General features: G+C 40.8%; 1 protein-coding gene across 7 annotated transcripts in view; it reads right to left on the minus strand.

Annotated features, from left to right (window-relative positions):
- The window catches only part of OSBPL3 (oxysterol binding protein like 3), a 178,977-nt gene that overhangs the window by 63,633 nt on the left and 90,272 nt on the right, over positions 1-25,072 (minus strand). For all 7 annotated transcript variants that reach the window (XM_055314546.1, XM_055314544.1, XM_055314545.1 and 4 more), the window contains 4 exons: positions 5,090-5,206; positions 4,873-4,926; positions 3,799-3,912; positions 370-537 (listed from right to left, as the gene is read on the minus strand). In XM_055314546.1, coding sequence (XP_055170521.1) covers positions 370-537; positions 3,799-3,912; positions 4,873-4,926; positions 5,090-5,206 — 453 coding nt within the window. The remainder of the gene's footprint in view (positions 1-369; positions 538-3,798; positions 3,913-4,872; positions 4,927-5,089; positions 5,207-25,072) is intronic.

Genomic DNA, 25,072 nt, shown 5'->3' on the forward strand with positions numbered 1-25,072 from the left:
CATACCAAGCTCTCATACCAGGGCTGCTCTCCTGAATTTCTTCTCTGGTCAAATGCTAATCATGCCAAAATAATGATATAAATGTTGAGAAATCTTGCAATCCTTCATGGCTATAAACATACATCCTGCATTTTGCAATCAAATAAGAAAACCAAAGTCAAAATGGTCAAGGGAGAGCTGGAGCATTCGGCCCTATTAAATTCTTCCTTATGTGTTGTTTTTCAGTTACTGTCCCAGTGATAACAGATACTCCTCTGGCCCTGGTTCTTACCAGCAAGGCCAACACATTCCTCCCCACAAGCCCCCCAGTTGGGACTCCCCTGCACAAGCCACCCCCTTCTTTTAGATTAATTATTGGCAAACTCTTACCTTCCTACTTGAAATGGAGTCCAAGACCCCAGGTGCAGAGTCTGTGACAGTGGATCCTGGGAAGTAGTGATTAACCTCGTGTGGAAACATGGCGATTTCATTCTGACGATACATTCTGTGGTGGCGGAGTTTGGAGACCCACTCATCAAAGATTTCTTCTGACTTGACCTAAATTATAATAAAAAGAGGGAAACAAGAGCATCACTCAATGAAAGGAGCAATTCTTCATCAAATTGAGACACCTCTTTACATGGTGGCACATGTAGAAATGTAGAGATAATCAGTTTATTGACTTAGTTTATATTTAGGTGGTCTATGGGAAAAAGTTTGAGGAAGAAATGGGGAATAAAAATGGTCTTTGTAAACTTCATTTGGCCTCTCTATGAAAGGGTCCAATTGTCATGCTGTTATTAAGAAAGCAAACCATTAAACAATGAACTAGAACTCCTATTTATCTGTCTCAAAGCATTTCCACATTCACTTGTCCCCACCTTTCCTATTCTTACTGAAAATATTAGCACCATGTTTCTTTTTAAACTCTTTTATAATTCAGATTTTTCAGATTAATCTTCTCTGAACTGGAACAAATTCGTAAATTCTTCCCAAAATATTTAACCTTGTTAATCTTCTCTGACAAAGAACACATTGCTGAGGAATGTGAAGTCTATTTTAAAACATATTTCTCCTGCACTTGGAAATAGAGAAAAAATGTGAAAAACTATTATTGGTGATTTCCAAGATTTTTCAAACACACCTACACAAACGTTTAGCCACTCTCCATAAATGAGTATCAATGTCTACTTTCCACGAAGAATAATGTTTATAACTAGCAACTTTTATTATAAAGTATTTCAAATGTTTATAAAAGTACTAGAAAGACTATAACAAGCACCTATACACTAGATATTTCTTAAGAGTCAATGTTTTGTGTGTGCAAGGGTGTATTAATATTTTTAAAGTGAAAAACAATAGATACCCACATATTAGAACAGACTCATGAAGTGGCAACTTAAAATCACCCAAAAGGATGCATGGTAGGTTACCTTCTAAGAAGAAAACTCCAGGTCAATCTGTTAAATCTTTACTACTACCACTGCTGAGAGCAAGGATGTCAGGAAATTTAGGAAATGTAAGGTCGGCTCTTAGGTTTGTTGTGTTGATTAGAAGTACATGCAGGACTTAAAACACTTCCAGGTGCTACTAAATATATAATATACAGGAAAAAGCTATACAAACAGACTTATACCTATTTATCTTCCCCTAAATTATGTCCTCAAAATGTATTTCCTTTCCAGATGCAGTTATAGCAGGGATTTTACAGGAATCTTACATCACCCTTTGCACTGATCTGTTCTCAGAAGCCCTCAGAAATTGGTGCCCAAAGTATTCATCTTGACCCATTTTTTTATTGGTTAAATGAGGTAGAGGAATAAAAGCACTTTATTAAATAACTGTCCAGCCTTCTGTTCCAACCCCACAAGTAGTTATAGGACCATAGGTGGACAGCCACTTAACCTCTCAGCTGCCCTCCCTGATTCCTCATCTATAAAATAAGATGATGGGACTGGATGGCCACCATTTAAAAACTGCCCGACTCAGAGGCTATCAATGAGGACCCTCAGATAACCACACATACCCACACTAACATTCACAGCTGACATTCAAACAAAGGAACAAGAAACATGAACAGAACAAAGTAAATCAACACAGAGAAATATTAAACTGTGTTTCTCATGATATTAGTATCCAATGTTATTCTAACAACGAATGCTTACTAGCTGCTGCACCCCCTGGTTCTTTAAAAATTAGGAATTAATAATTACTTTTATTCTGTTAACTGGAGTAGTGGATGAACAAGAACCTATTATTTCCTGATCATGTCAAAACAGAATTAAGCATCATTGGAAGTACATAGAGACACAATTGAAACTATTCTAAAGGAGACTGACCTTTAAAACAAGGGGGCGGGGGGGGGCGGTCTTTCTTTTTTTCTTTTTTTGGTCATTCTCAGCCAAGGGACATTTGGCAATGGGAGACATGTTTTTTTTTGGCTATTATAACTGAAGGGGGCTTGTTATCAATATCTAGTGGGTCGAGGCCAGGGATGATCCTCAACATCCTATAATGCACAGGACAGGCCCCACAGCAGAGAATTTTCCAGCACCCTGTATCAATAGTGTTGCGGGTGAGAAACACTGCTTTACTCTGGGCTTAGGCCAGGAAACAGTATGGATTTGACTATTTTGTGCAATCAATCAAGCACACGTATTTGTTATGCATATATTTATGTAAGCACCATATATGTGCTTTGGGGCATCTTAAGACAGGGAGCTCATCATCTCATGCTTTCATTTTCCCAACCCCCAGCCTCCATTCTTAATTTTCCAAGTAATTTGTCTAAGTAAGAAAAGAATCTTAACATCCTCTCAATTAATTCCTCACATTTGAGTACCACCTAATAATTACACACAAATACTAAACTATTGAGCTTACAGCAGGCTGGGCATTATGCCAAGTTTTTTACAGGCTGCCTTACAACATGGGCACTATAATTTTCATTCTGGGGAAGGGTAGTGAGAAAACGGAGACTTTCAGGGATTTAAAAAAATTGCCAAAAGCCCATAGCTAGTAAGTAGCCAGGCAAAAATTTAAACCAGATAGGGACCTCTGAAGCTCTTATATCATGCTCTTAACCATCTATGCCACCAGCAGGAAGAGGGCAGAAGGGGTTAGTTAAACCACTTTCAGAGGTACAAATTGGAGGCCCATACTTAAGGAGGAAAGTTCTTGACATTCACTGTAGTATGAGAATTTTAATAGAATCCCTGAAGTGGTAAGATTAATTTTTTTCCAAGATTTTATTTACTTATTCATGAGAAATACACAGAGAGAAGCAGAGACACAGGCAGAGGGAGAAGCAGGCTCCGTGCAGGGAGCCCCATGTGGGACTTGATCCTGGGACCCCAAGATCACACCTTGAGCCGAAGGCAGACGCTCAATCACTGAGCCACCCAGATGCCCCGGTAAGACTAAATATTAAATGTTGTATTTCAGGAAGACAATTTTAACCTATGGTTAATGGTTCTTCTCTAAAGGTGGTACAGTTTGGGGGAATGAGTTATTTGGAGACATGAAGATTTTTTTTTATTACTGATTGTTGGCACAATCAAGGTATGTGTGTTGGAGGGATGGGAGACAAGGATGCTAAGCCTTCAGCAGTTGTGTGAGACAGTCCTGCACAACGAAGACCCATCCCACCCAAGTATTAATAGCATCTGTTAGAAATGCTTTTATAACAAAGATCTTCTACATGTTGCTTGGATCTTTGAAATATTCAAAGAGCATCACCAATAGTTCTTTAACTTACAATCCCTTTTGCAATATAAAGAAACCATGCCACAGGAGATGGATCCTGGGAAGCGGGCTCACCTTCAGATGGTAAATGTGCTCTTCCGTATCCAGATCTATGCATTTTGATGACTTCTTTACGGACATTACCGAGAGCCCAACATCAATGCAGCCATGCAGCTTCTCTCTCTCTATCTGCAGAGGCATGAGAAGAGGGCCACTTGAGGTTCATGGTGTTAAAAACAGTAGTAACATCCCGGACACTCCTCCCCTATAGCCTCCCCTTCAACATCCACCAATATAAACACAACAACTACGACTTACCAAGCACTTAGTGTGAATTAAGTACTGTACATGCATTGTCTGTTTTAGCCTATGAGGGTTAAGTACCAAGTGGTTCACACAGCCAGTGAGTGAGGAAGCAAGAGAGCAAGCCCCACAGATAACTCCCACAGCAATGAAATCACCTGTTAACTGCACTGCCTTCCACAGAATTAGTTTCTAGTATCTAAATTCATGTGGAAGTGACTTTAAAAAGGAGAGTAAGGGCAGGAAGCTAAGATAAGTCACTGTGGGTTGGCCAAGTTTATGCCAAGTTTTCTACACACAGCCCTACAAAATGAGCACTCTAGGAGTCAAGGGAAGCAAGAGAGGATGAGGGTAGTCCTGGGTGAGAGGAGGACCCACACAAGGGGCAGGGTCGTTGTAACAGTCATTCCAGCCCCTGTGAGCTGTCTAGCTAGTATTAACAACAGGGAACTGTTTCCCCTTCATCAAGGGGCTTCTCCACCAAAACCCCTGGCCCCTGTAATAGTGAAGTGACACCTGTCCCATGTTTTGTTCCTGCTATCTCACTGGGAAAATGTTTTCTCCCACCCATAGGACCCCCTCAGTCCAACCCTAAGACCCACTCAGACCCCTGGATCCTTGGTAGGATGTTTAGAAGAACCCTCCACTTTCACTTGGTGGGTGAATTGAGCCAACTCAGAACCCAGAGCAGAACCTCTCGCCCATGTGAAAGAACTATTATTACTCCCTATGGTTTCCAGTTCAGAGAAATGCAGTCTCCAAATGTATACAACCTCATCCATGAGCTGACAACAATTAGCCCTTCAGAATTCTTTAATAACATAGTTGATTAATGAGAAGACTTACATCCGTTTGGCTCTTGGCATATTTCAAAATCCCTTTGTCCAGATAGAAAAATCTCTGTAGGGAAGAAAGTAGAATTCACTAAGACATCCCACTTAAACAAGCACCCTTCTGTTGGTCCCAATTTTCAAATTCAAATTAAATATAAGTGCCTAAGAACCATGTACTGAATGGGGTAGTGTGGAGACAAATAAAGGTGAAGCCAAGGCCAGTGTCTTACCTTGTGCCAGCCTTTCAAGGGCCATTTCCTCTTTTTCAGCAAAAATCCTTTCTGGATGGGTGGCTCTTGGGTGTAACTCATCTCTCCTCTCAGCCCTTCCACCACTTCCCAGCTGTCCTGTTTCAATAAAACAGATCATGCTAAATGTCTACCTTTAATAATAATAATAATAATAATATTCAGAAGCACTTCATCCTATTGGCAAGTCCATCAAAGATGGTAAACTTGGCTGGTTTTTGGGGGGAGAAGTTATTAAAAGTTAATTTTCATACAGGTCCTGGACATCATGGATTTAATGCTATAATTTAATGGCATCAAATTTGATTTATTTTTCCAAAAGCCCTCTCCTAGAAGGGAATGTTTCTCTTAGTGCTTGAACATGGCTAATGGTAAAGCTTTACTGTAAGTTCTATACCCTGTTAGCTCACCACTAGACTTCAGTTTGAATTTTAACCAAAAGCTATAGATACCAGGTGATAATAAGGGAAAACTGGCTTAAGAAGTGGCTGAAAAGTAGGATATTGAATGCAAACTGGTAAACATGACAAATTGGTCAAAATAATGATTCAGTTGCAAATTAATCTCTTCATATTTAAATACTGGAAATACTGAAGCATCAAAAAAATGCTTTTGAAATGAGAATTTTCATCCTCTTTTTCCAGAAATGTTGCCTGCCACACCCTCCTTTTGTTTCAAAAACTTCTGGCGGGGGTGGAAGTAATTATTGCTTTACTGAGCTGTTCATAATTTTGAAGAGGTACAAACTGTTATTATAATTAATCTTCTGTTGTTGGCTATCTAGGGTAGTATCAACTAATTGAAAAAGAATTTAAAAGGGAATACTAAAGAAAAACACTAAAAATTCTGAAAATTTATTTTTTAGTGCTTGAAAATGCACAAATCATTGCGAAATTATCCCAAGATAGACCAAAATTGGCAATATCTATTTTAGTGGCTGAGATAATGGATTTTTAGTTTACTGATGGATTAACTTATGTGAAATGCACAAATCTTAAAAGTACACCCTGATGAATTTATACATCTATACCATTAGTAACTACCATTCAGAGTAGAGAGAAACATTTCCAACACAGGATAATTTAGTTTTGACAAACATGTCCTTCCCCACCTCCTCCAGCTTTTTTGAGATATTATTGGCATATGACATAAGTAAGTTTAAGGTATACAATGTGATGATTTGATAACGTCTATTTCCCTACCCCCATCATTACCACTTTTTTGTGTAGTGATAAAACTTAAGATCTATTTTCTTAACAACTTTCCAAGAATATAATATGGCATATAATCACCATGTTGTGCATTAGTTCCCCCAGAACTTACTTCTAGCTGGCAGTTTGTATGATTTGACAAGCATTTTGCCATTCCCACCTCTTCCTATCCCCAGGAGACTCTTTCCATGAGCTCAGCTTTTTCAGATTCTGCATATAAGTGACAACATACGGTATTTGTCTTTCTCTGATTTATTTCACTTAGCATAACACCCTTAATGTCTATCCATGTTGTTGCAAAAGGCGGGATTTCCGTCTTTTTTTATGGCTGAATGAAATTCCCCTCTGTGTATGTATCACGTTTTCTTTATCCATTCATCCACTGATGGACGCTTAGGTTGTTTCCTTGTCTTGGCTACTGTGAATAAAGCTGCAGTGAACACGGTGTGCAAATCTCTCTCTAAGAAACAAATGTGACATTTTGGTCAAGATTTCATGTTGACTTAACTTGCTCTTAGTCAAATCTCCAGACAACAGGTGAGGGTTACAGGTAGAGGCCAAAGAACTGGGAGATGGACAGTAAGTGTGAACCAGCACCAGAAAGCAGAAGCAATTTGATTTAAGCCCCAGGAAATACTCTAATGACAAGGCATGGAACCATAGGAGTCTTGGGTGCTCTGGCTCAGTTTCTGTGTTGTCCTCAAGCTTAGCACATAGGAAACACGTGGTAACAAGAACACTTCTGTACTTTAGCAACCGAACTCTTTTTATGACAATCCTGACAGATCTGCCTTCTATCTAATTGCACTTTACTGTGAATATAGTTAAAGGTACATTCCAGACTTTTGAAATGTGGTAGTGGTATCCCAGGGTCTGGGGTTGTAAAAGGGAATTCTTCAATGGAAAAAAGCAAGGTTTATATTTAGCTCTTTCTTTGGAGGACTTTTTCAGAAAGGCAGCAATGTCAACTGAGATTTCTTTATAGTATTACCAATTATTCAAAGTGACTTAATCATACCCAGACAATAAATGGGGGATGCATATTATTAAGTGATGAGAAGCCTACGTGCACGTATGTGCACACACACACACACACACACACACACACCACACACAACTTCTGTTCGCATGTATTTCAGCTTAGAAAGCCATTCCTCAAAATCTAAAGTGTCCTCCCTGTCAAAATTGTAATGAATTTTTAAGGTCAAGTTAAAAGTTCCAGCTCCTCTAGGAAGCCTTCTTCAAAGGAAAGTACTATTTCATCCTAGAAACTCCATCAGCATTCCATCTACCTTTCCAATGGTTCACCACTTATGATATTATATGTGAGATTTTATCATCCCTACCAGACAGACTCCTTGAGGATGTAAAGTAAAGTTCATTTCTGATTTCTTCACAATGCCTAACCTGCTGTCCTGTGAATAGTATAACATCTGGTTGGCTAATAAACAAACTTGGTCTTAGAATAAGACTGCAAACAGATTTTTGTTCTTGGAATATTATAAATCAGCATGCATTTGAAATGTTCCCAAAATCTTTGGGCCAAATAACTATTTACAAACTAAACAGACTACATTCATATTTGTGAAAGAGAGTGCATGTGTGTGTTATCATTGTTAAATGGGAATCTATGGCTCAAAATCTTTTGGAAAGTATTCCAAGGGGATCAAGTCCTATCGATTTGTTTAAGACACCCAAACAGAAGGCAACACACAGTGATAATACTAGACAATCATGCATGTCTGCTCAATACATTCAATTGTGCAGAATGCAAATGCCAAGAGGGATTAGACGTTAATTGCATACTTTACAAAACTGAAAAATAAAATGGAATGAGATCATATCTGTAGTTTAAAGAAAAACAAGAATTAAATTTGAAAATTGTCTCAAGGATTCATGTTAGAACTGGATCTCTCCTGAATTCTTAAGACATAATACATTCCTGCCAGTGAGCCAATGTGGAGGGCAAGGAATCAGATTGCATTTGTTGGCATTTAAAGGAAATAAGTCAGAAAGGGTTTGCATTTATTCCAAAGAAAATATCGTCTTTTTTCATCACTTTATTTTCTACCTGGGCTCAGAACTATCTTACCAGGTTGGAAAAGCCAGATTTGAAGTATTTAAGAAAGTGAAGACTCTGCTTGACTCAGGAAGGAAGCTCTGCAGCCAACTCCTTTTCTGGGCTTGCCGTCCAAATCCTCCCCATCCAACTTCCTTGTCTGTCACAGTCCTTGAGTCACTTGGCTGAAACCTGAGAGCCAGCATTCCCAGTGGGGGCAGTACCTACCCTCTGGGGCTGTGAAATAGTGGGGGTACTTTTAGTTCTTACAGTATCTCTGATCTAATGGTTGGGATCCAGAGATGGTAAGTGTACCACAGTGCCTCTTAACAATGAAGAAGTTGTCCCACTTCCCATGTGACTTTCCAAAGTGCCAGTGGACTCTTTTGTAGGTGAAATCTGTTTATAATTTCTTTTTTTTTTTTTTTTTTTTATAAATTAATTTTTATTGGTGTTCAATTTACCAACATACAGAATAACACCCAGTGCTCCTCCCGTCAAGTGTCCCCCTCCGTGCCCGTCACCCATTCACCCCCACCCCCCGCCCTCCTCCCCTTCCACCACCCCTAGTTCATTTCCCAGAGTTAGAAGTCTTTATGTTCTGTGTCCCTTTCTGATATCTCCCACACATTTTGTTTATAATTTCTTGAGCACAGAATTTGACTCTGTTTCACATCCATACCAAACTATTTCTGCATGGTTTTTATACACTTTGAATTCTTGGTATTGCAACTACTGGATAACTGAGGGAGGACTACATTTCCTTCTGTTTGGGACTTTAACAAGCATCACCCACCATTTTGGAGAATTGTCACTGAAGGCCAGGCCACTTGTGGTATTTGAGTTAGTAGCACAATACACCTATGTGGGTCTGCATTAGTAGCTGTCACATTTTATATATAGGTATATCTGACCACATCATTATATCTTCTGGCATAATCATATGTGGGCTTCTACACAGTAAAATAAATATTTCAATATTTATTAACCACCTTCTTTGAGTTTTCCTTTGTATTTCAGTAAAGTATTACGGTGATATTTTTGGAATCATGTGTACAAATAAGTCAATAACAAATTTCATTTGAGGAGAGTAAAGGGGTCATTAAAATATTGTCACAATAAGGGATATTGTTTTGGTGGAATTAAGAACCACTGCAGAACCTGACACAAATTCTATGAGAAGAAATGATATGTCCTCATGGTGTAGTAAAATCACTTCAGAATTGTAAGGGCCTAATTAATTAATTAATTTCTCATAAGTAGTCCTATTGCTTTCATCCTCAAAATGTTTATCCTTCTTCTCTGTTCCCCAGCCATCATCCGGACCCAAGCTCTCATCCAACCTGGCTTCCCAAGACTCTCCACTTCCATAATCATTCATGGGGCCCCATTATGCCCTACTCTCCATGCAATATACAAATGAATATAATACTTGTCTGCATTTCCACTTCTGTGGTTTATTTATATCGTTCAAGCCTTCCAGAATCTTCTCTTAATCTTTGCTACCCATACAAACCCTTCAAAATTTTAGTTCAGTTTTTGAAATTTTCCTAAATTACCTAAACCACATTAATCGTATACTCTTATGAATATTATAGTATTACTGTCTATTACCAGGTAACTTAGTGTTTAATTAACTCATGACTTTTTTTCCACTTTCGTCCCCAGGGCTTTGGTGTTTACTCCTCGGAACAGTTATAGGGACCATCTTTTCAACATGACATATAGATATAGATATAGATATAGATATAGATATAGATATAGTTTTTAGCAATAAACTATATATATTTTTTATTTCTATATCATATATATCATTCTTCTACATATTATAGTATGATGCATATAGTATAATGCATATTTTTTATTTCTACATCATATATATATCGTTCTTCTACATATTATAGTATAATGCATATTCTGCTATAATTTAAATATATAAATTTGAATTATGAACCAGAGTAAATGCCAAGCAGTGGCCAAGATCTCGAAGCAATTTGAAGGAGTTAGGATACACCGTCCTAAGGATAGAGACCAGCAAGGTCTGGGGTCCTGCTCAGAGCTACCGTGTTTTCCTATCTGTAATCCCATGAACTAGGACAGGAAGCCAGCCTGACCAATTTAATGCTGCCAATTCTTTGCTCATTCACTTTTTTATATTTGAAATGTCTGCCCCCATCTACTTCTCAGCCTGAGAATTCTCATTTGCCCCAAACCTTCTCCTTGGGGCACAAATTCTCTCCCTCACCAGCACTGACACAAACTTCACTCATACGAGTCTCTCTCTGAGCCAGAAACTGGGTTCCAGGAGAACAGGGACAGGGTCCCTCTTTGCAGTAATCTCACTGCTTGGGGACATGGGGGCCCTGAATAAAATATTCACTGAATGGGTCAGCCTGAGGAGCAAAGAGGTGTGAGAAAGACTCAGCAGAGTCCTCGGGGTGAAGGATTTGAATTCTGTGTACTGGAATGGGGCAGAAAAAAAAAGCAAAGATACCAGCTTCTCTTGGCTAAAGGGACCAGATGTCCTGAAATAGCTGTTTGTGTTCTACACACCTGGTGACCGGGCAGTAGGACACGAACCTTGAGCTGAATGTCCTAAGATACAGTACAGGGTGGACTCGGGGCCCTGGGGAAGATCAAGGCCCTACTGACTTGGCCCAGCAAGGCTGGGCTGGTGTCCTGCCCTGAGGGGGAGTCAGGCCGACCACTCACCATGAATATAAGATGGAGAAAGAAATGCGACAGGGTCTGGGGAAAGCGGCTTCTTAAGGTTTTCGCTTCATTTTAACTGAAGACAGTCTGGCACTGTCGTCCGGCATTAAATTCAGTCTGTTTTACTGAATGTCAAAAGAGTGCCAAATATAGAAAGCTGCTTTGTGGTTGGAAAGGCAACTAAGCATTTATCCATGCTCATGAGCTGGCACGGTTCATTTCCATATTGCTGAGTGCACGAGTTGAAAGCCTTCCCCGCACCCCCCCAGCACAGCTGTTTCCACAGTGTACGTCTCCTCTGCAACTTTCAAATGCTGGATTCTCAGCACTGTCCTTCCAGTGTTGTCAGAAATAGAAAATGACCTAAAACTTCCATTTTTCCTGCAGCTGAAGAGTGCTGTGGAAGAAGTTTTGTGGCTGCCTCTCCCTATCTGGCATGACCCGGGAGTGGGTTGCTCTGATTATTTATTTGAATTGCTTATCAGGTTTTTTTTTTTAATTCACAAAGCAGCAACACCCAGCATTAAATCACATGGAGCATAATCTAACAGGTCTCTAATGATTTTAAAGGCATTTCTGATATTTTTTAAAGAGTTTATTTATTTGAGAGAAAGGGTGTGAGCATGGGGTGAGGGGGTGGGGCAGAGGGACAAGCAGACTCCCTGCTGAGCACAGAGCCCAGACTGGGGCTCGATCCCAGGACCCCTGAGATCATGACCAGAGCCAAAGTCAGATGCTTAATTGACTACACTGCCCAGGCACCCCAGCATTTCTGATTTTCTTTTTTTTTTTTTTAAGATTTTTATTTATTTATTCATGAGAGACACAGACAGAGAGAGACAGAGAGAGAGAGAGGCAGAGACACAGGCAGGGGGAGAAGCAGGCTCCATGCAGGGAGCCCGACGTGGGACTCGATCCCGGGTCTCCAGGATCACACCCTAGACTGAAGGCAGCTCTAAACCGCTGAGTCACCCAGGCTGCCCATTTCTGATTTTCTAAAACCTCGAGATTATCAATATTATCTTTTACGATTATACTATGAACATATGGAAATACTTCTCAGTTAATACAACGACAGCTTTAACTGATGCCAGATCAATTCTGTACTTATATTCAATCACTGAGAGTTGTCATTGTTACTTCTTGTCCAATGGTTTCTTCCTCAACTTAAATTTTTGAGCATCAGCAGGCCTGACAGCAAGAGCAATTTAAAGGAACAAATTAGTTGGGGGGATGATGTGTTTGAACTAACACAGTGCTTCTCAACCTGTACCATGCATACCAATCACTGAAGAGCCTTGTCAAAATGCCGATGTTAGGGGCAGCCCGGGTGGCTCAGCGGTTTAGCACCGCCTTCAGCCCAAGGCCTGATCCTGGAGGCCCGGGATCGAGTCCCATGTTGGGCTCCCTGCATGGAGCCTGCTTCTCCCTCTGCCTGTGTCTCTGCCTCTCTCTCTGTGTGTGTGTGTGTGTGTCGCATGAATAAATAAATAAAATCTTTAAAAAATATATTAGTTTCAATAGGTCTGGGGGGAGGCCTGAGCTTCTGCACCTGCCCAGGTGAGGCTGCTACTATTGGACCACGGGAGCACTTGAGGGTAACCACACTCCAGGTGTCCAGGCTGTCTTGAAGAATTGGGTTTGACTTCATAGGCTCTGAGGGCCAAACTGAGACTAATGGGGTAAGAAGTACAAGGCCCTGGATCCCAGTGCTGCACAAAGGACAGGTCATCTGATTCTTTAATAATCAGTGCAATGAACAATTACAAGAGCAACATGGAGCCAGTTGCCTAGTCACTGGAGAGCTCCATCGGAGGCTGGCAGAGGGACTCCAGGGGGGATTCCTAGACCAGGAAGGAGGTCAGAATAAATGAACGAAAGCCAGTCCAAATCTTACTTACCAAACTCATGTCATGATAAAATTGGTACAAAGTCTCAGTTATGCAGGATGAGTAAATTCTAGAAATCGGCTGTACAACATTATGCCAATAGTTAAAAATATTGTATTGTGAACATAAAAACTTAAGATGTAAGATCTGTTAAGTGATCTAACCATAATAAAAATAAAAATAAAGTAAAATAACATAAAATAAAATAAAATATTGGCTGATAAAGTCTCCTAAAGCAAACCAAAAACCAGTAGCACTAGCTTCTATCCAGTAACCTCAGGTACAATCCCTGATCTCAGGGTCTCAGTGAGAAGAAAAAAGGAAGTCTACACAGGGAAGAACCCACTCTGAAGGCTACATGGGGAAGAGAGTCATGACCTGCCAATGGCCATCTCCTTCCTCTCCCTTCACACTCAGAGATGCAGCTCACGCCCAGGTGGGAGTGGCAGGGGGATGACATTGGGATGACTTAGTCCTTAAAATGTGTTAAGCCTTCATTATTTGGGCAGTCACAGACCAAAACTCTGGTGTCTTACTTAGATAATGGCAGAGTATGAACTCAGTCTTGGGGGTGAACTCTTGAGCTAGCACAGGAGGTGAAGGGGAAGAAAAGGAGGGTCCTTGGCAGCAGGTGATATCGACAATAAGGAGAAAAAAAAAAAAAGAAAAACCAGGTGATGTGTCAGCTGTGTTGCTAACTCCACCTGAGGTCCAAATAAAAGAAAAATGCTTTCTAGTCATGTTAACCACAGATGGATTTATAATTAAAACAGTATTAATAAAAAAAAACTTTACACATAATGATTATTTCTACCCTGCTGCGCACTCAGCAGCTATGGCTGTAATTACATTGGTACTTTTTTTTAGGATCTTCAAATAGATTTGTGGGTTATTCATTTTGTTAAATATCCCCCTAATTTTATGCAAGCTCTTCAAGACTACGGACAGCATCTTTTATGCACTTTTTTCTCTATAATCCTCTGCTCTTCAACAGGACCCAGAGAGCTGTAGCTATGTTTAAGATAGAGACAGCAAACCTATAAATGTCATCGTGCTGTCGCCGTGCAGCCCACCAGAGCGGTGGGAAGGGGCGATAGTTGCTACTGTGGTAGCAACGACAGGAATACAAGTAATAACTACTGCTTCTTGATGATCTACTATGTGCCCCCAATGACTCCATAACGAAGGTATTACTACCCTCACTTTACAGATAAGGAAAATGAAGCTCCTATGTAGTCTGGCCAACATCACAAACTGGTAAGTGGGCTGCAGATCACACACAGACCCTGTCTGCTCAGTGTCCACCCAGGGTGAGATCACCTATGGGTAAACTAGAGACCATGCAAGGCCACCTGCTGCCCTGCCAGCCTAGCTCCTCGCACCCTGCACTGTTCTCTCCCCAAGCAGAATCCGTCTGTCTCTGGCAGCACATTCCTGCACTTAATAGGCACGTGTGTTAGCCAGTGATGACACGATAACTCTATCCACTCAAGGGACTCAGGAGTCTCTCCTGGTTTTTTTTCTACACCCCCAGGGTACAGAGGTACTGATCCGTTTTCCCTCATAAAGTCATGGAATAGTTTTTTTTTCTTTTTAAGATTTTATTATTTGACAGAGAGAGAGAGAGCAAGAGAGCACAAGCAGGGGGAGCAGCAGAGGGAGAGTGAGAAGGAGGCTCTCCACTGAGCAGGGAGCCTGATACAGGGCTCGATCCCAGGACCATGGAATCACGACCTGAGCCTAAGGTAGACGCTTCTCCGAACTGAGCCCCCCGCCCACCCCCCGGCTTCCCAGAATAGTTCTTTTAAACCTCAGAATTTGAAAGAGAACATGGAAGTCATTTACCTAGCTCTTTCATTTTAGAGATGAAGAATCCAGGATAAATTATTTGTGTAGGACCACGAAAATAGGTGAAGGGCTTCTGAGGACCAGGACCAATCTTCCGACTCCAACCTGGTACCCCTGCCAATACCCCTTGCTAAGAATTCTCTCACTGTCACAGTGGCAGACGGCCTCTTGGAAGGCTCCCCACCCCCACCCTGGCTCACTCACCACACAGGGGCAGGTGCATTTGGTGCCAGGGAAAATCTCCCACATGGACTCCTCTGTGAGTGGAACTCAGCCAGAGGCACAAAAGGGGGGAGACTCTCTTGCACTCTTTGTTGTATACCTTCCAGCACCATTTTAATATTTTATCTTTACTATCTTTTCATTAAAAAAAAAAACATACTCTTTTTGGCATGTTGTAGAGCTCTGCCCTTTGGTGTCTGAGCCTGGAGAGAATCACAGACTCTCTGTATTCAGACATAACACTTTGGCACTCCAATTACGGGGTACGTAACTCCTGAAGAAAACCCACTTCATTGCTGGATGGCGCTAGCTGATAACAGTGTTCTGACAAGTGTGCTCAAAACTGTTTTTTCAAAGCTAATTAAAATTTGCAATCAAAGTAGAGACACATTCTGGCTAACTAATGCACAAATAATTTAGAATCATAGTAGTAGGTGCCAGAATAAACTCTTCCTGTCCCTGATCCAAATCATCCGTGATTTTTTCCTCCGTCTGTAGAAGAATAACTGGTTCTCTAATGAGAACCTAGTGACAGGATAAGATCGTGGAGAGCCTTATGAATCAAAGAAGGAATGATCCAGGTGTTCAGTTAGACTCCGATTCGTAACTGGCCTTCTATTTAATAAGGCAGCTTCTACTCATAGGTCTGAAGCTTAGCATCAGGCCCTAGAGATGGAAAGATGTAAAACCAGGTGCTGGCCTCCAAGAAGCTGGCATATATTAAAGATACAATAAAGAGATAGCACAAGGCCAAAGACTTGAAAATGCGGAATGGGAGATTCAGAGGAACATGGTACAGGAGTTCTCGAGCACAATCACACGAGCTAGACCCACCTTAGGAAGAGGACTTGAGCCAGGACTCAAAGAAAAATGAACACAGAGTGCAAAGGAAGGTTTCTGCAGCTGTCTGGACAGCTGGGTGGCTTAACACAAAAGCCATTTATCCCCTCACAGTTCTCCAAAATCGAAGTATCAGCAGAACCTCACTGGCTCTGGAAGCTCTAGGGGAGACTGTGCTTGTATCAGCTAAGGTTGCTATAACAAAATTTGGTAGAGGCTGGGGAATCTAAGATCATGGTTCTGCTAGATTTGGTTCCTGGTGAGAATCTGCTTCCTGGCCTCTACACAGCTGCCTTCTTGCTGTGTGCTTACACAGCCCTTCCCCCTTATATGAGAGTGAGTTCTGGTGTCTTTTCGCTTCTGATAAGGGTCCTAATCCCATCATGACACCAGCCCTCATGTCCTCATCTAAACCTAGTTACCTCCTGAAGGCCTGCCTCTAAGTATCATCAGAAGGGTTAGGGCTTCAACATATGAATGGGTGGCAGGTGAGGGAGACACACACATCCAGTCCATGAGAGCATTACTTGCTTCTTCCAGTTTCTGGTGGCTACTGGCATCTTTGGCTTAGAGCCACATCACTCTAATCTCTGCTTCTGTCTTTGTATCCATGTCTGTATTCTCCTCTGTTTGCTTCTTACAAGGACACTGGTAATTGAATTTAGGGCCAACCTGGGTAACCCAGGATGATCTCCTCATCTCAAGATCCTTAAATAAATCACATCTCCAAAGACCCTCTTCCCAAATACAGTAACACAAGTTCCAAGAATTAGACTGTGGACATATCATTTGGGAGGGGAGGACACCTTCAGCCCACTAACACAGCAAAAGGAACCACTAAGCCAGAGATGTGCCAGGGATGTGCCCCCTCTGGAGTGGGACAGAGAGAAGGTGATTTTAATTGTGATGCAGGCTTGTGTACAGATGCAAAGGGAGACACAACTGCACTGGATGGTAGGGCCAGCATATAGAGGATTTAGGAGGGATGTCAGATTATTCTAGAGAAGTCTGTTTTGCCACTGTCCTACTTCTTACACTGTTGTTTCTGGGCCTTCAGCTTTTTAATATCATCTTATCACTGAAGTAGATTTAGACTACCCCCTCCCTAGGAAAGAACAGTTGAGTCAATTTAGTTCATATTTGTATGTATAACTTCTAGAGAAAATACAGTAACTGTAGAGCCAGTGAGCTGTGCCCTCAACAAAAGCTTTTTGGGTCACTCTTCTGCTTTCCTGTATCCTGTCCTATGGCCGATGCCAACCATAGATAAATATATTGACTTTCTTAGGGTACCCTATGTAGTTTCTACCAAGGTAGTGTTTCTAGAACCCACCAGAATATATTTGCTATGCTCATCCTCCTGCAATTGCACAACAACACAAACAGGTTTCTGAAAACCTCCAGAAGTGTTTCAAAAGTTCAACTTTTCCTGCTCTTCACAGCGGGAATATAGCTGACAGTCTATCATTTGTGGACATGGAGAGTAACAAAGAAGCCCCAACAATTCAAATATGTTCTTTCAGCTGAAGTCTTCACCTCTTCAATTGAACATTTATTTTTTTCTCTCTAAGATTCTGAGTGGAAAGATACTGAGAATTGAGCCTTGTATCTTTGCCCTGCCTACTTTCAGTGCATCATATCAGTGTGACTTGTTTAGGTATGATCAAAAGGTAGGCAATAGCAAGAAATAAAGGCCCAGAAAGTGAGAATCTGGAAAGCTAACACAAAAACATATAGGTTAATTATTTTTATCTGTTGGGTCAACCAGAAAAAAAAATCAAAACAAAACAAAACAAAACAGCACTCCAGAGAGACCTCAGGGATCCTAAGACCACCTCTGTATTATCCTTGTCTCTGCATTCAGAGAGGCCTTAGCTTAGGGAGCTTTGTTACAATGACAATCATTTGTCCATGAGGCACATAGAACTTGAATGAACTTCTAAAGCAGCTTTCTAGCACCCACATAAATCCAGAGTTCTCCAAATAGATGGTTGCCTGGTCCCCTACCATTTCCCAAGCTGTGTGACTCTGATAAGTCGGTTAGTATCTCTGAACCATATTTTCTTTCTAAAGTTTCTAAAATAAAAACAGACCTTACTGGGTTGTTCTGAGACTCCAAGGGATGGTATGAAAGGATATTATGAGCTGTAAAAATGCTAACAGATACTTGTTAATTTCTAGTGTCCGTCGCTAACTCTTCCTTTCTCAGACCAGTCCAGACAGCAGAAGCCAAGCTATGTGACTACACTGTGACACCCAGCTCGTAGCTGAAAGGAGAAGTGGGGAAGCAGTTATCATGTGGTATTGCATGAGGACTCCTGGGCCTTCTGCTTATGGAAGGTGATGGTTTATGTATCTAACATTTACGTAGCACCTACCACGAGCAGCCTTTCTTCTAACTCATTTGCACAGCCTTATGAGAAACCAAGGCAAAGAAGTTAAGTAATTTGTCCAAAGCCAAACTGCTTATAAACAGTTCAAGATTTAAACTCAGGCCACCCAGCTCCCGAGTTCATGCTTGCTGCCTGTCATCTTTTGTGACCATCGTAGAACAACTGACACAATCGACATTCTTAAGTCCCTCCTCCTTAACTGGTCTTCCTTGTGGTGTTTATATAGCTCATGCTTACAAAAAGCAGATATTAAATCTCAGAGTCTCTAAAGACATGATCATTTAAAAGAAATAAGTAGGACTAATCATGTTCAATACCCAGACAGCTGAAATTATAAACACCTGAGCATTACAGCTTTCATTTTTCACTCCTTGGTTTATATATTCTCTCCCATTCAGGCCCATGTCTTAGGGGTCCTGGCACCAAACCCAGATAGCCTCAGCTCCCTGAAGCACAGCATAATCTAATAGCCTGCATAAATAAACCCTCATCAGGTGACCCTGAGAGAGCTCAAACACCATCTCAGATGAGCCCAGGGGCAGGCGGGTGACCAGAGCAAATTGCATAATTGTATGGAGACTTATCTCCAAATGGCTCTCTCCTTTCAAATCCCCTACAATCATGAATGAAACAGTTGCCAATTACTTTAAAAGGATTCACCTTCTGATTTCCAGCTTATACAGCAAATACTAACTACACATTAAGAAAGAAAGGAAACATGCTCTCTTTACAAAGCAATCTCCCCAACAGAGTCAATTTCTCAATAGTGGTCTGTTCAGCTGTCCTGTCCTTGGTAGCCTCACATAACCCTGGCCCAGGGTCTTTTAATAATTGCTTCTTAATAGATATTGGCTAAATAAAATAAAATAAAATAAAATAAAATAAAATAAAATAAAACGTTGGCATACAGGACTCTTTCAATAAAGAGAAAACTTGTTCATCTTTATCTAGCTCGGTCTGGCTTCTGAAATGTGTTACTTTGAAAGTTCTAGGAAAAAAATGTAAGGGGGCAGTGGGAAGAAGGCGAGAGGAAATTACTCATATTTTACAAGTTCAGAAATAGCAATTCTCTCTCCCACTTAGGTATCCCTTAACCTACTTAATATATCCACAGAACTTTGTGAATAGTCATCTTTCAACCTAGCAACTGCATGCTTATTCATTCATTAATCCACACTTACCTCATGTCTACCGTGTGCTAGCCTAGGTACTTCATATTTATTACTTCATTTAGTTCTCCAAAGGAAGCACAACGATCCTAATTTCACAGCTGAAGAACTGAGACTCAGAGATTTTATATAACATGGCAAGGTCACCCAGCTAGCAGAAAAGCAGAGCCCGTGTGAATACAGGTCAGCTTAAACAAAGACAGCCCAGGTGGCTCAGCGGTTTAGTGCCGCCTTCAGCCCAGGGCATGATCCTGGAGACCCGGGATTGAGTCCCATGTCGGGCTCCCTGCATGGAGCCTGCTTCTCCCTCTGCCTCTCTCTCTCTGTCTCTCATAAATAAATAAATATGTTTAAAAATAAATAAAGACAACCTTTATATCTGTTCCATACTTTCCAAGAGAGTGTTTGTTCAGAGACCACAGCCATAGAAAGCATTTAGGAATTTCATCATTTGCCAGAAGAAACTCAATGGAGAGGCTTTTGTTCATTTTTGAAGATCCTCACAATATGTCACTGGAATGAGGGAGCTCAGAGATTTGTGGGCATTCTGCTCCCATTCCCCATGTACACCTGGCCATACATTCTAAGCTGCTCTGATGGATACCTGCTATAGGCATTCAGTAAATTTAGTCCAATAATTGGAATCTGCCATGTGCAAAGCCTTATGCTAGGTGCTATGAGGACTAAAAAGAAGTGTGAGTAGAAACCCAGGACTCTGAGAACTATACACTCTTTCAACCAATGAATTAATCAAATGAGGGTTATCCATATGAGGAGAGAAAAGGGTAAGGTTTAGCATGGTATTACTTAAGCTCAAGGTTCTCAGATGGAACATGTGAAGGCTTCTCTCAAATCCTGTCTGGGGCCTGGAAGAATTGGGGGGTGTCCTCTTTCTCTTTTCCTATTCTCTCGTGAATGAGCTCTAACCAGCCTTTCACACCTACCTCTCCCACTAGACAACACCAACTCTGACCTCCACAACCAACGGTCATTCTCAGGCTTCAATTGATTTGGCCTATCAGCAGCATGCATTAAAAGTAAATGAATCAAAGTATTGCAATTCAACATAGATGTGCAGGTACCTTGGAAATGATCTGCAGTGAGCATATATTATTTTTATAAAAGTTATTTTTGAAGTGTTACAGCGATAAATGAAGATTCTTTTCCAGAAAAATCACAAAAGTCAAAAAGATAGTACAGTTTCATATGGATCAGTCTAGCTAAAGGGGTAGCTGAAACAAAGCCTGAGGCAGGGAAGACCGCTAAAGCAAAGATGGACCTAGATCACTACAAAACAATAGGGTATGAGTAAGACAATTAGAAGGGACCAACGGCCTATTCCTTGGGTAGTCTGGTTCCTTTTTTCATGATACTCAGTCTCAGCTGTAGAATCCATCTCAACGCAACGCTCTAAGCAGCTACTACCATTAAATAGGCCCTAGCAAGGGAAGAGATAAAAAAATATTTATACCTAGGAGAGGACAAGGCCCAGCAGAACAGAAAAGGGTAAGGATTCACCAACTCTTCTTACTTGTTTTAGGTATGAATTATGCCAGATATTGAAGATACCAAATGCAGCCCAAATATTAAATATTCTATTACATTCTTCTCTAAAAGCATTTTGGGGACGCCTGGGTGGCTCAGTCGGTTAAGCATCCTACTCTTGATTTTGGCTCACATCACGATCTCAAGGTCATGAGATCAAGCTAGTGTGTCTAGCTCTATGCTGGGCATAGAGCCTGCTTGAAATTCTCTCTCTCTCTCTCTCTCTCTCTCTCTCTCTCTCCTCTGTCCCTCCCCCTCTACCATGCACTTTCCCTCTAAGAAAAAAATGTTTAAATAAATAAATAAAAGTGTTTTGTTAATGTGCATAAAAGAAGGCACTTTTATTTTAAAAGTATATATTCATATATGGATTGTATACTTTTGTAGGCTTTTGTACAGTAGTAAGGAGGTATGGATAGATACACTTATAATGCCTATAGAACTTTCTAGAGGGAAAAAGCAGAACTATTCTCTATGAGCACTTAGATTTTTCATAAATAAGTTCAAATTAATGTTAACTATAACAACAAAAATGAGTATTAATATGAACTCTGGACCTATTATGAGTCTAACCCTAGATGCTTTAGTTTTAATCCTCACAATAATCTGATGTGAAAAAGAACTATTATTTCAATTTTACTGATGAGAAACAGAGGCTTAAGTTTAAAGAGTTTAAGGTCACAGAATCAATGACAGGGTGGAACCAAAGCTGGAAAGTTCAAGTTCTAATCACTAATGCAGACATTCCTCCCAAAATTATCTTGATGAGATTGTATTTGCAGGTTGTTTCCATACTGAGAAAATGAGGCATACTAGACTTAAATTTCAAAAGCCCTAGTATTTAAACTAAAAGATGACAGATCCCTTCTTGGGTTTTCATGGTCTTAAGTTGTAAACTTGGGTCAGATGTAAAAACAAAGACACTGATCACAATTGTTGGTCATTCCATCCTTCAAGGAAGTAAGCTCTTCTCACAAGACATGCAGATAGGGGAATATCTATACATAAATGCATAGCTCCTTGTGATTTCATGTGAGGAGGCTCTGGGGTAAGAAGGCCACGTTCAAATTCAGTTCAAGAAACAAGAACAAAGGCAAGTTCAGTGCAAGGAACTAAAAGAAAGTCAGTGTGACTGGAGTACAGAGACTCTCAATATCACCTAGCGATGCTGGAGGAGAATTTAAGTAAAATGACTTAAGACGACCAAGCCTTCCAACCAAGACTATCTTGTTAAGTCTGGGCATTCAGTACCCCTCTCTTATCACCACCCCAGCCCCAAACAGCAAGAATATGCAAAGTTACAAACATGTAGGGGGTTTGTAAGTGTTTGTGTGTCTGCGTAATTAAAAAACAAAGATTAAATATCTCCATGGGTCTAAATAAATAAATAAATAAATAAATAGATAAATAAATAAATATCTCCATGGGTCAAACACAAATAGAGATGCAAAGGACACTTTGAAGAGTCCAGGAGTCCTACTTCTGTGGGCCATTGGGGCTGAAAATGTCCACAGGGACCTGAGCTAGCCTCCCTGCTAGAAATAAGCAAATGCAGAAGGGGAGCTCCATACCACAATGAAAGGTGGCTTTTAAACCTGCCTTATCCAGCGAGGTAGCAGAAGGCAGACACAGCCTCACAACCAGACCTGGGCTATGGGTACTGGCCTGGTCGTGGGTCTTGGATGTTTTATCATTGAAGTGGAACAGAAGCCCCCAACTGCTTATATACCCCCTGGCTCTGGGTTGGGGACTTTGGTGGTAAGAAGCAGGTAAAAGCAAATCCCTTGATAGGGCAGGGTGACAGCAAGGAAAGAACAAAGAAACAAACTCAAGATCATGCTCTAAAGCATAATTCCAAAGCATATGAGAAGAACCAGCATTAAAGAGGGTCCAATACAGTCAATATCAGACTGTTCCACCCCCTGCCCCTGCCGTGAAATGAAAAGAACAACCTAATAGTGACTTTAAACTGGAGCTTTATAAACATGCAGCTTGTTGCACAGACTATCTGTATCAGAATTCAACATTCCTCACAGTAAATTTCTTATTATATAAATCTTGAAGTTTGAAGTGTTGAACTTGTACTTTCCAGTGAAGTGATCAGAAACACAGCATCACTATCTTTAGCATCTGTGAGACCATGGGCTATGGCTCTGTTCCCTCCAAGTCATGAAGGCTGAACTTCCAAGGTCTCTGCACCTCCACAGCATCTTTAGAGAATGAAAGACAATCTTGGGACAGTTTGTGACAGCAGAACGGACATGGCTGCCAAGGTAGATGATATGGATGGAAAAGCTAAGCCAGTCCTGCGACAGAACACCTCTCCTTGATAGAAGGATGGGAAAGTGGGCAGAGCAAGAAGATGGTTCCTGAAGTTAAACATGGCCTTTATAACTAGATTCAGTCTCGAGTTAGAATGAACTTATTAAATTCTCCACCTGCTCTGCCACAGAACTGTTTATGTTTACAAAGCAACATTATATGTACTTTAAAATGGGAGATCCTAAATATAAAAGATGGCCATTTGATGAATGAATAGCTGAATGGGCCAAATGATTCTAAGTTAGAAAAAAAACTGAGGCATCATGCATATTCCTCTTACTTTTCATGAAAAGCTCAGAAGAAGCTCTGTGAAAACCAAATTAATCAATTCAAATAATCCACCAAAAGAAAGTTTCTGTAGTATTCAATTGCAGAAGGTCACAGCACTGCTCCAATTTCAATGGTGGTATAAGCACTGGCTGTTTAAATCAATCATGTTCCTTCTCTTTCTCCAAGAAAGACATAGTACTAGATGCTACTAAGTACAAAGGATGAGGAATAGATCACATATTCAGGCTCCAATCCCAATCAGAATTTTGGTTTAGGGAGAGAAATACCTTCATGGAAAGCTGACAATGTGGGCAAGCATATAGCCACCCTTGTGAAACTACAACTCCAAAGAAGCCATGATGCATTAGCCAAGGACTAATTTTAGTCTTTTTTTTTTTTTAATCCCAGACAGCAGTGATTACAGTGCTGAAAAAAATGTTTTCTTCCTAACCCCTCACAGGAGATCTAGGAGGGCTCCCCAAATGTCTGGTCTGGGGTAAAATCTAATCTGTCAAAAACTGCAGATTCTAATGACAAAATGCAGCACTGTGAAGTGGCAAGCTCCCTGTCCCAGGCGATGTTCAGATGGAGAGACCCGTGATGATGCGTCATAAATGTGCGGACGTGCCTGAGGTGGGAGGTTGCTGGATTATTGCTTCCAAATCTGGAACCAAGGACTCTGGGCCAATTCTTAGGCCAGCACTTCCCATGGGGGAAAGGCAATGACAGCACAGCCGCTAGATACTGAAAAGGCTCAGAGACCACTTTGGTTATGAACCTACGGCTTGTTGACAGCCCACTCTCTACTTAACTGCAGGTGGCAGACTTATAATGATTCGTAGGCATTTACTGCCACTGACCTAAAACCAGCGAATTCTGCTAACAGAGATTTATTAGAAAGAAAATCAAGAAACAACGTATAATTACAGGTGACGCTTAGTTAGCAGTTAATTATTCAGTTCTTTGTTCCACTCCTTTCTTCTTCCTACTTAATTCCTTTTGGCCACTTCTCTGTGAATTCACTTCCTTCGTCCAGTGGATAAATAAAGCAAGTGAGATTCAAAGTTCCCAACAGGGCAATCTGTGGTTGGAAGCAGTGGGAAAAGGTTTGGGAAGGGGTAGGAAGGCAGGAGGATATTAAGCTTACTGTAAAAGTGATTGTGTTTTTTTGTTTTGTTTTGGTCAGTAGGGTATAAAGTCTGGAGTCAGACTGAGTTTTGATTTCTTGTTCTGCCACTTACTAGCTGTGTATCCTTGGGCAAATAACTCGGCTGGTCTGACTCAGCTTCCTCATGGAGAAAATAGGGATATTAATATCTGTGTTGGAGGACGGTTGCAAGGATTGGATAAAATAATGCAAAGAGCCAAGTACGGTTCCTTCCCATCTGGTAAGCACTTAAGCTGCATTATTAAAAGTACCTAAAATTTACTCTTCTCATGTAATTAAAATATGTCTGAAAGCTCTTACACTGAGAAGTAGGGGTT

This window comes from Nyctereutes procyonoides, unplaced genomic scaffold (genome assembly GCF_905146905.1).
Source record: "Nyctereutes procyonoides isolate TBG_1078 unplaced genomic scaffold, NYPRO_anot_genome, whole genome shotgun sequence".
In the NCBI taxonomy this organism is placed as follows: domain Eukaryota; kingdom Metazoa; phylum Chordata; class Mammalia; order Carnivora; family Canidae; genus Nyctereutes; species Nyctereutes procyonoides.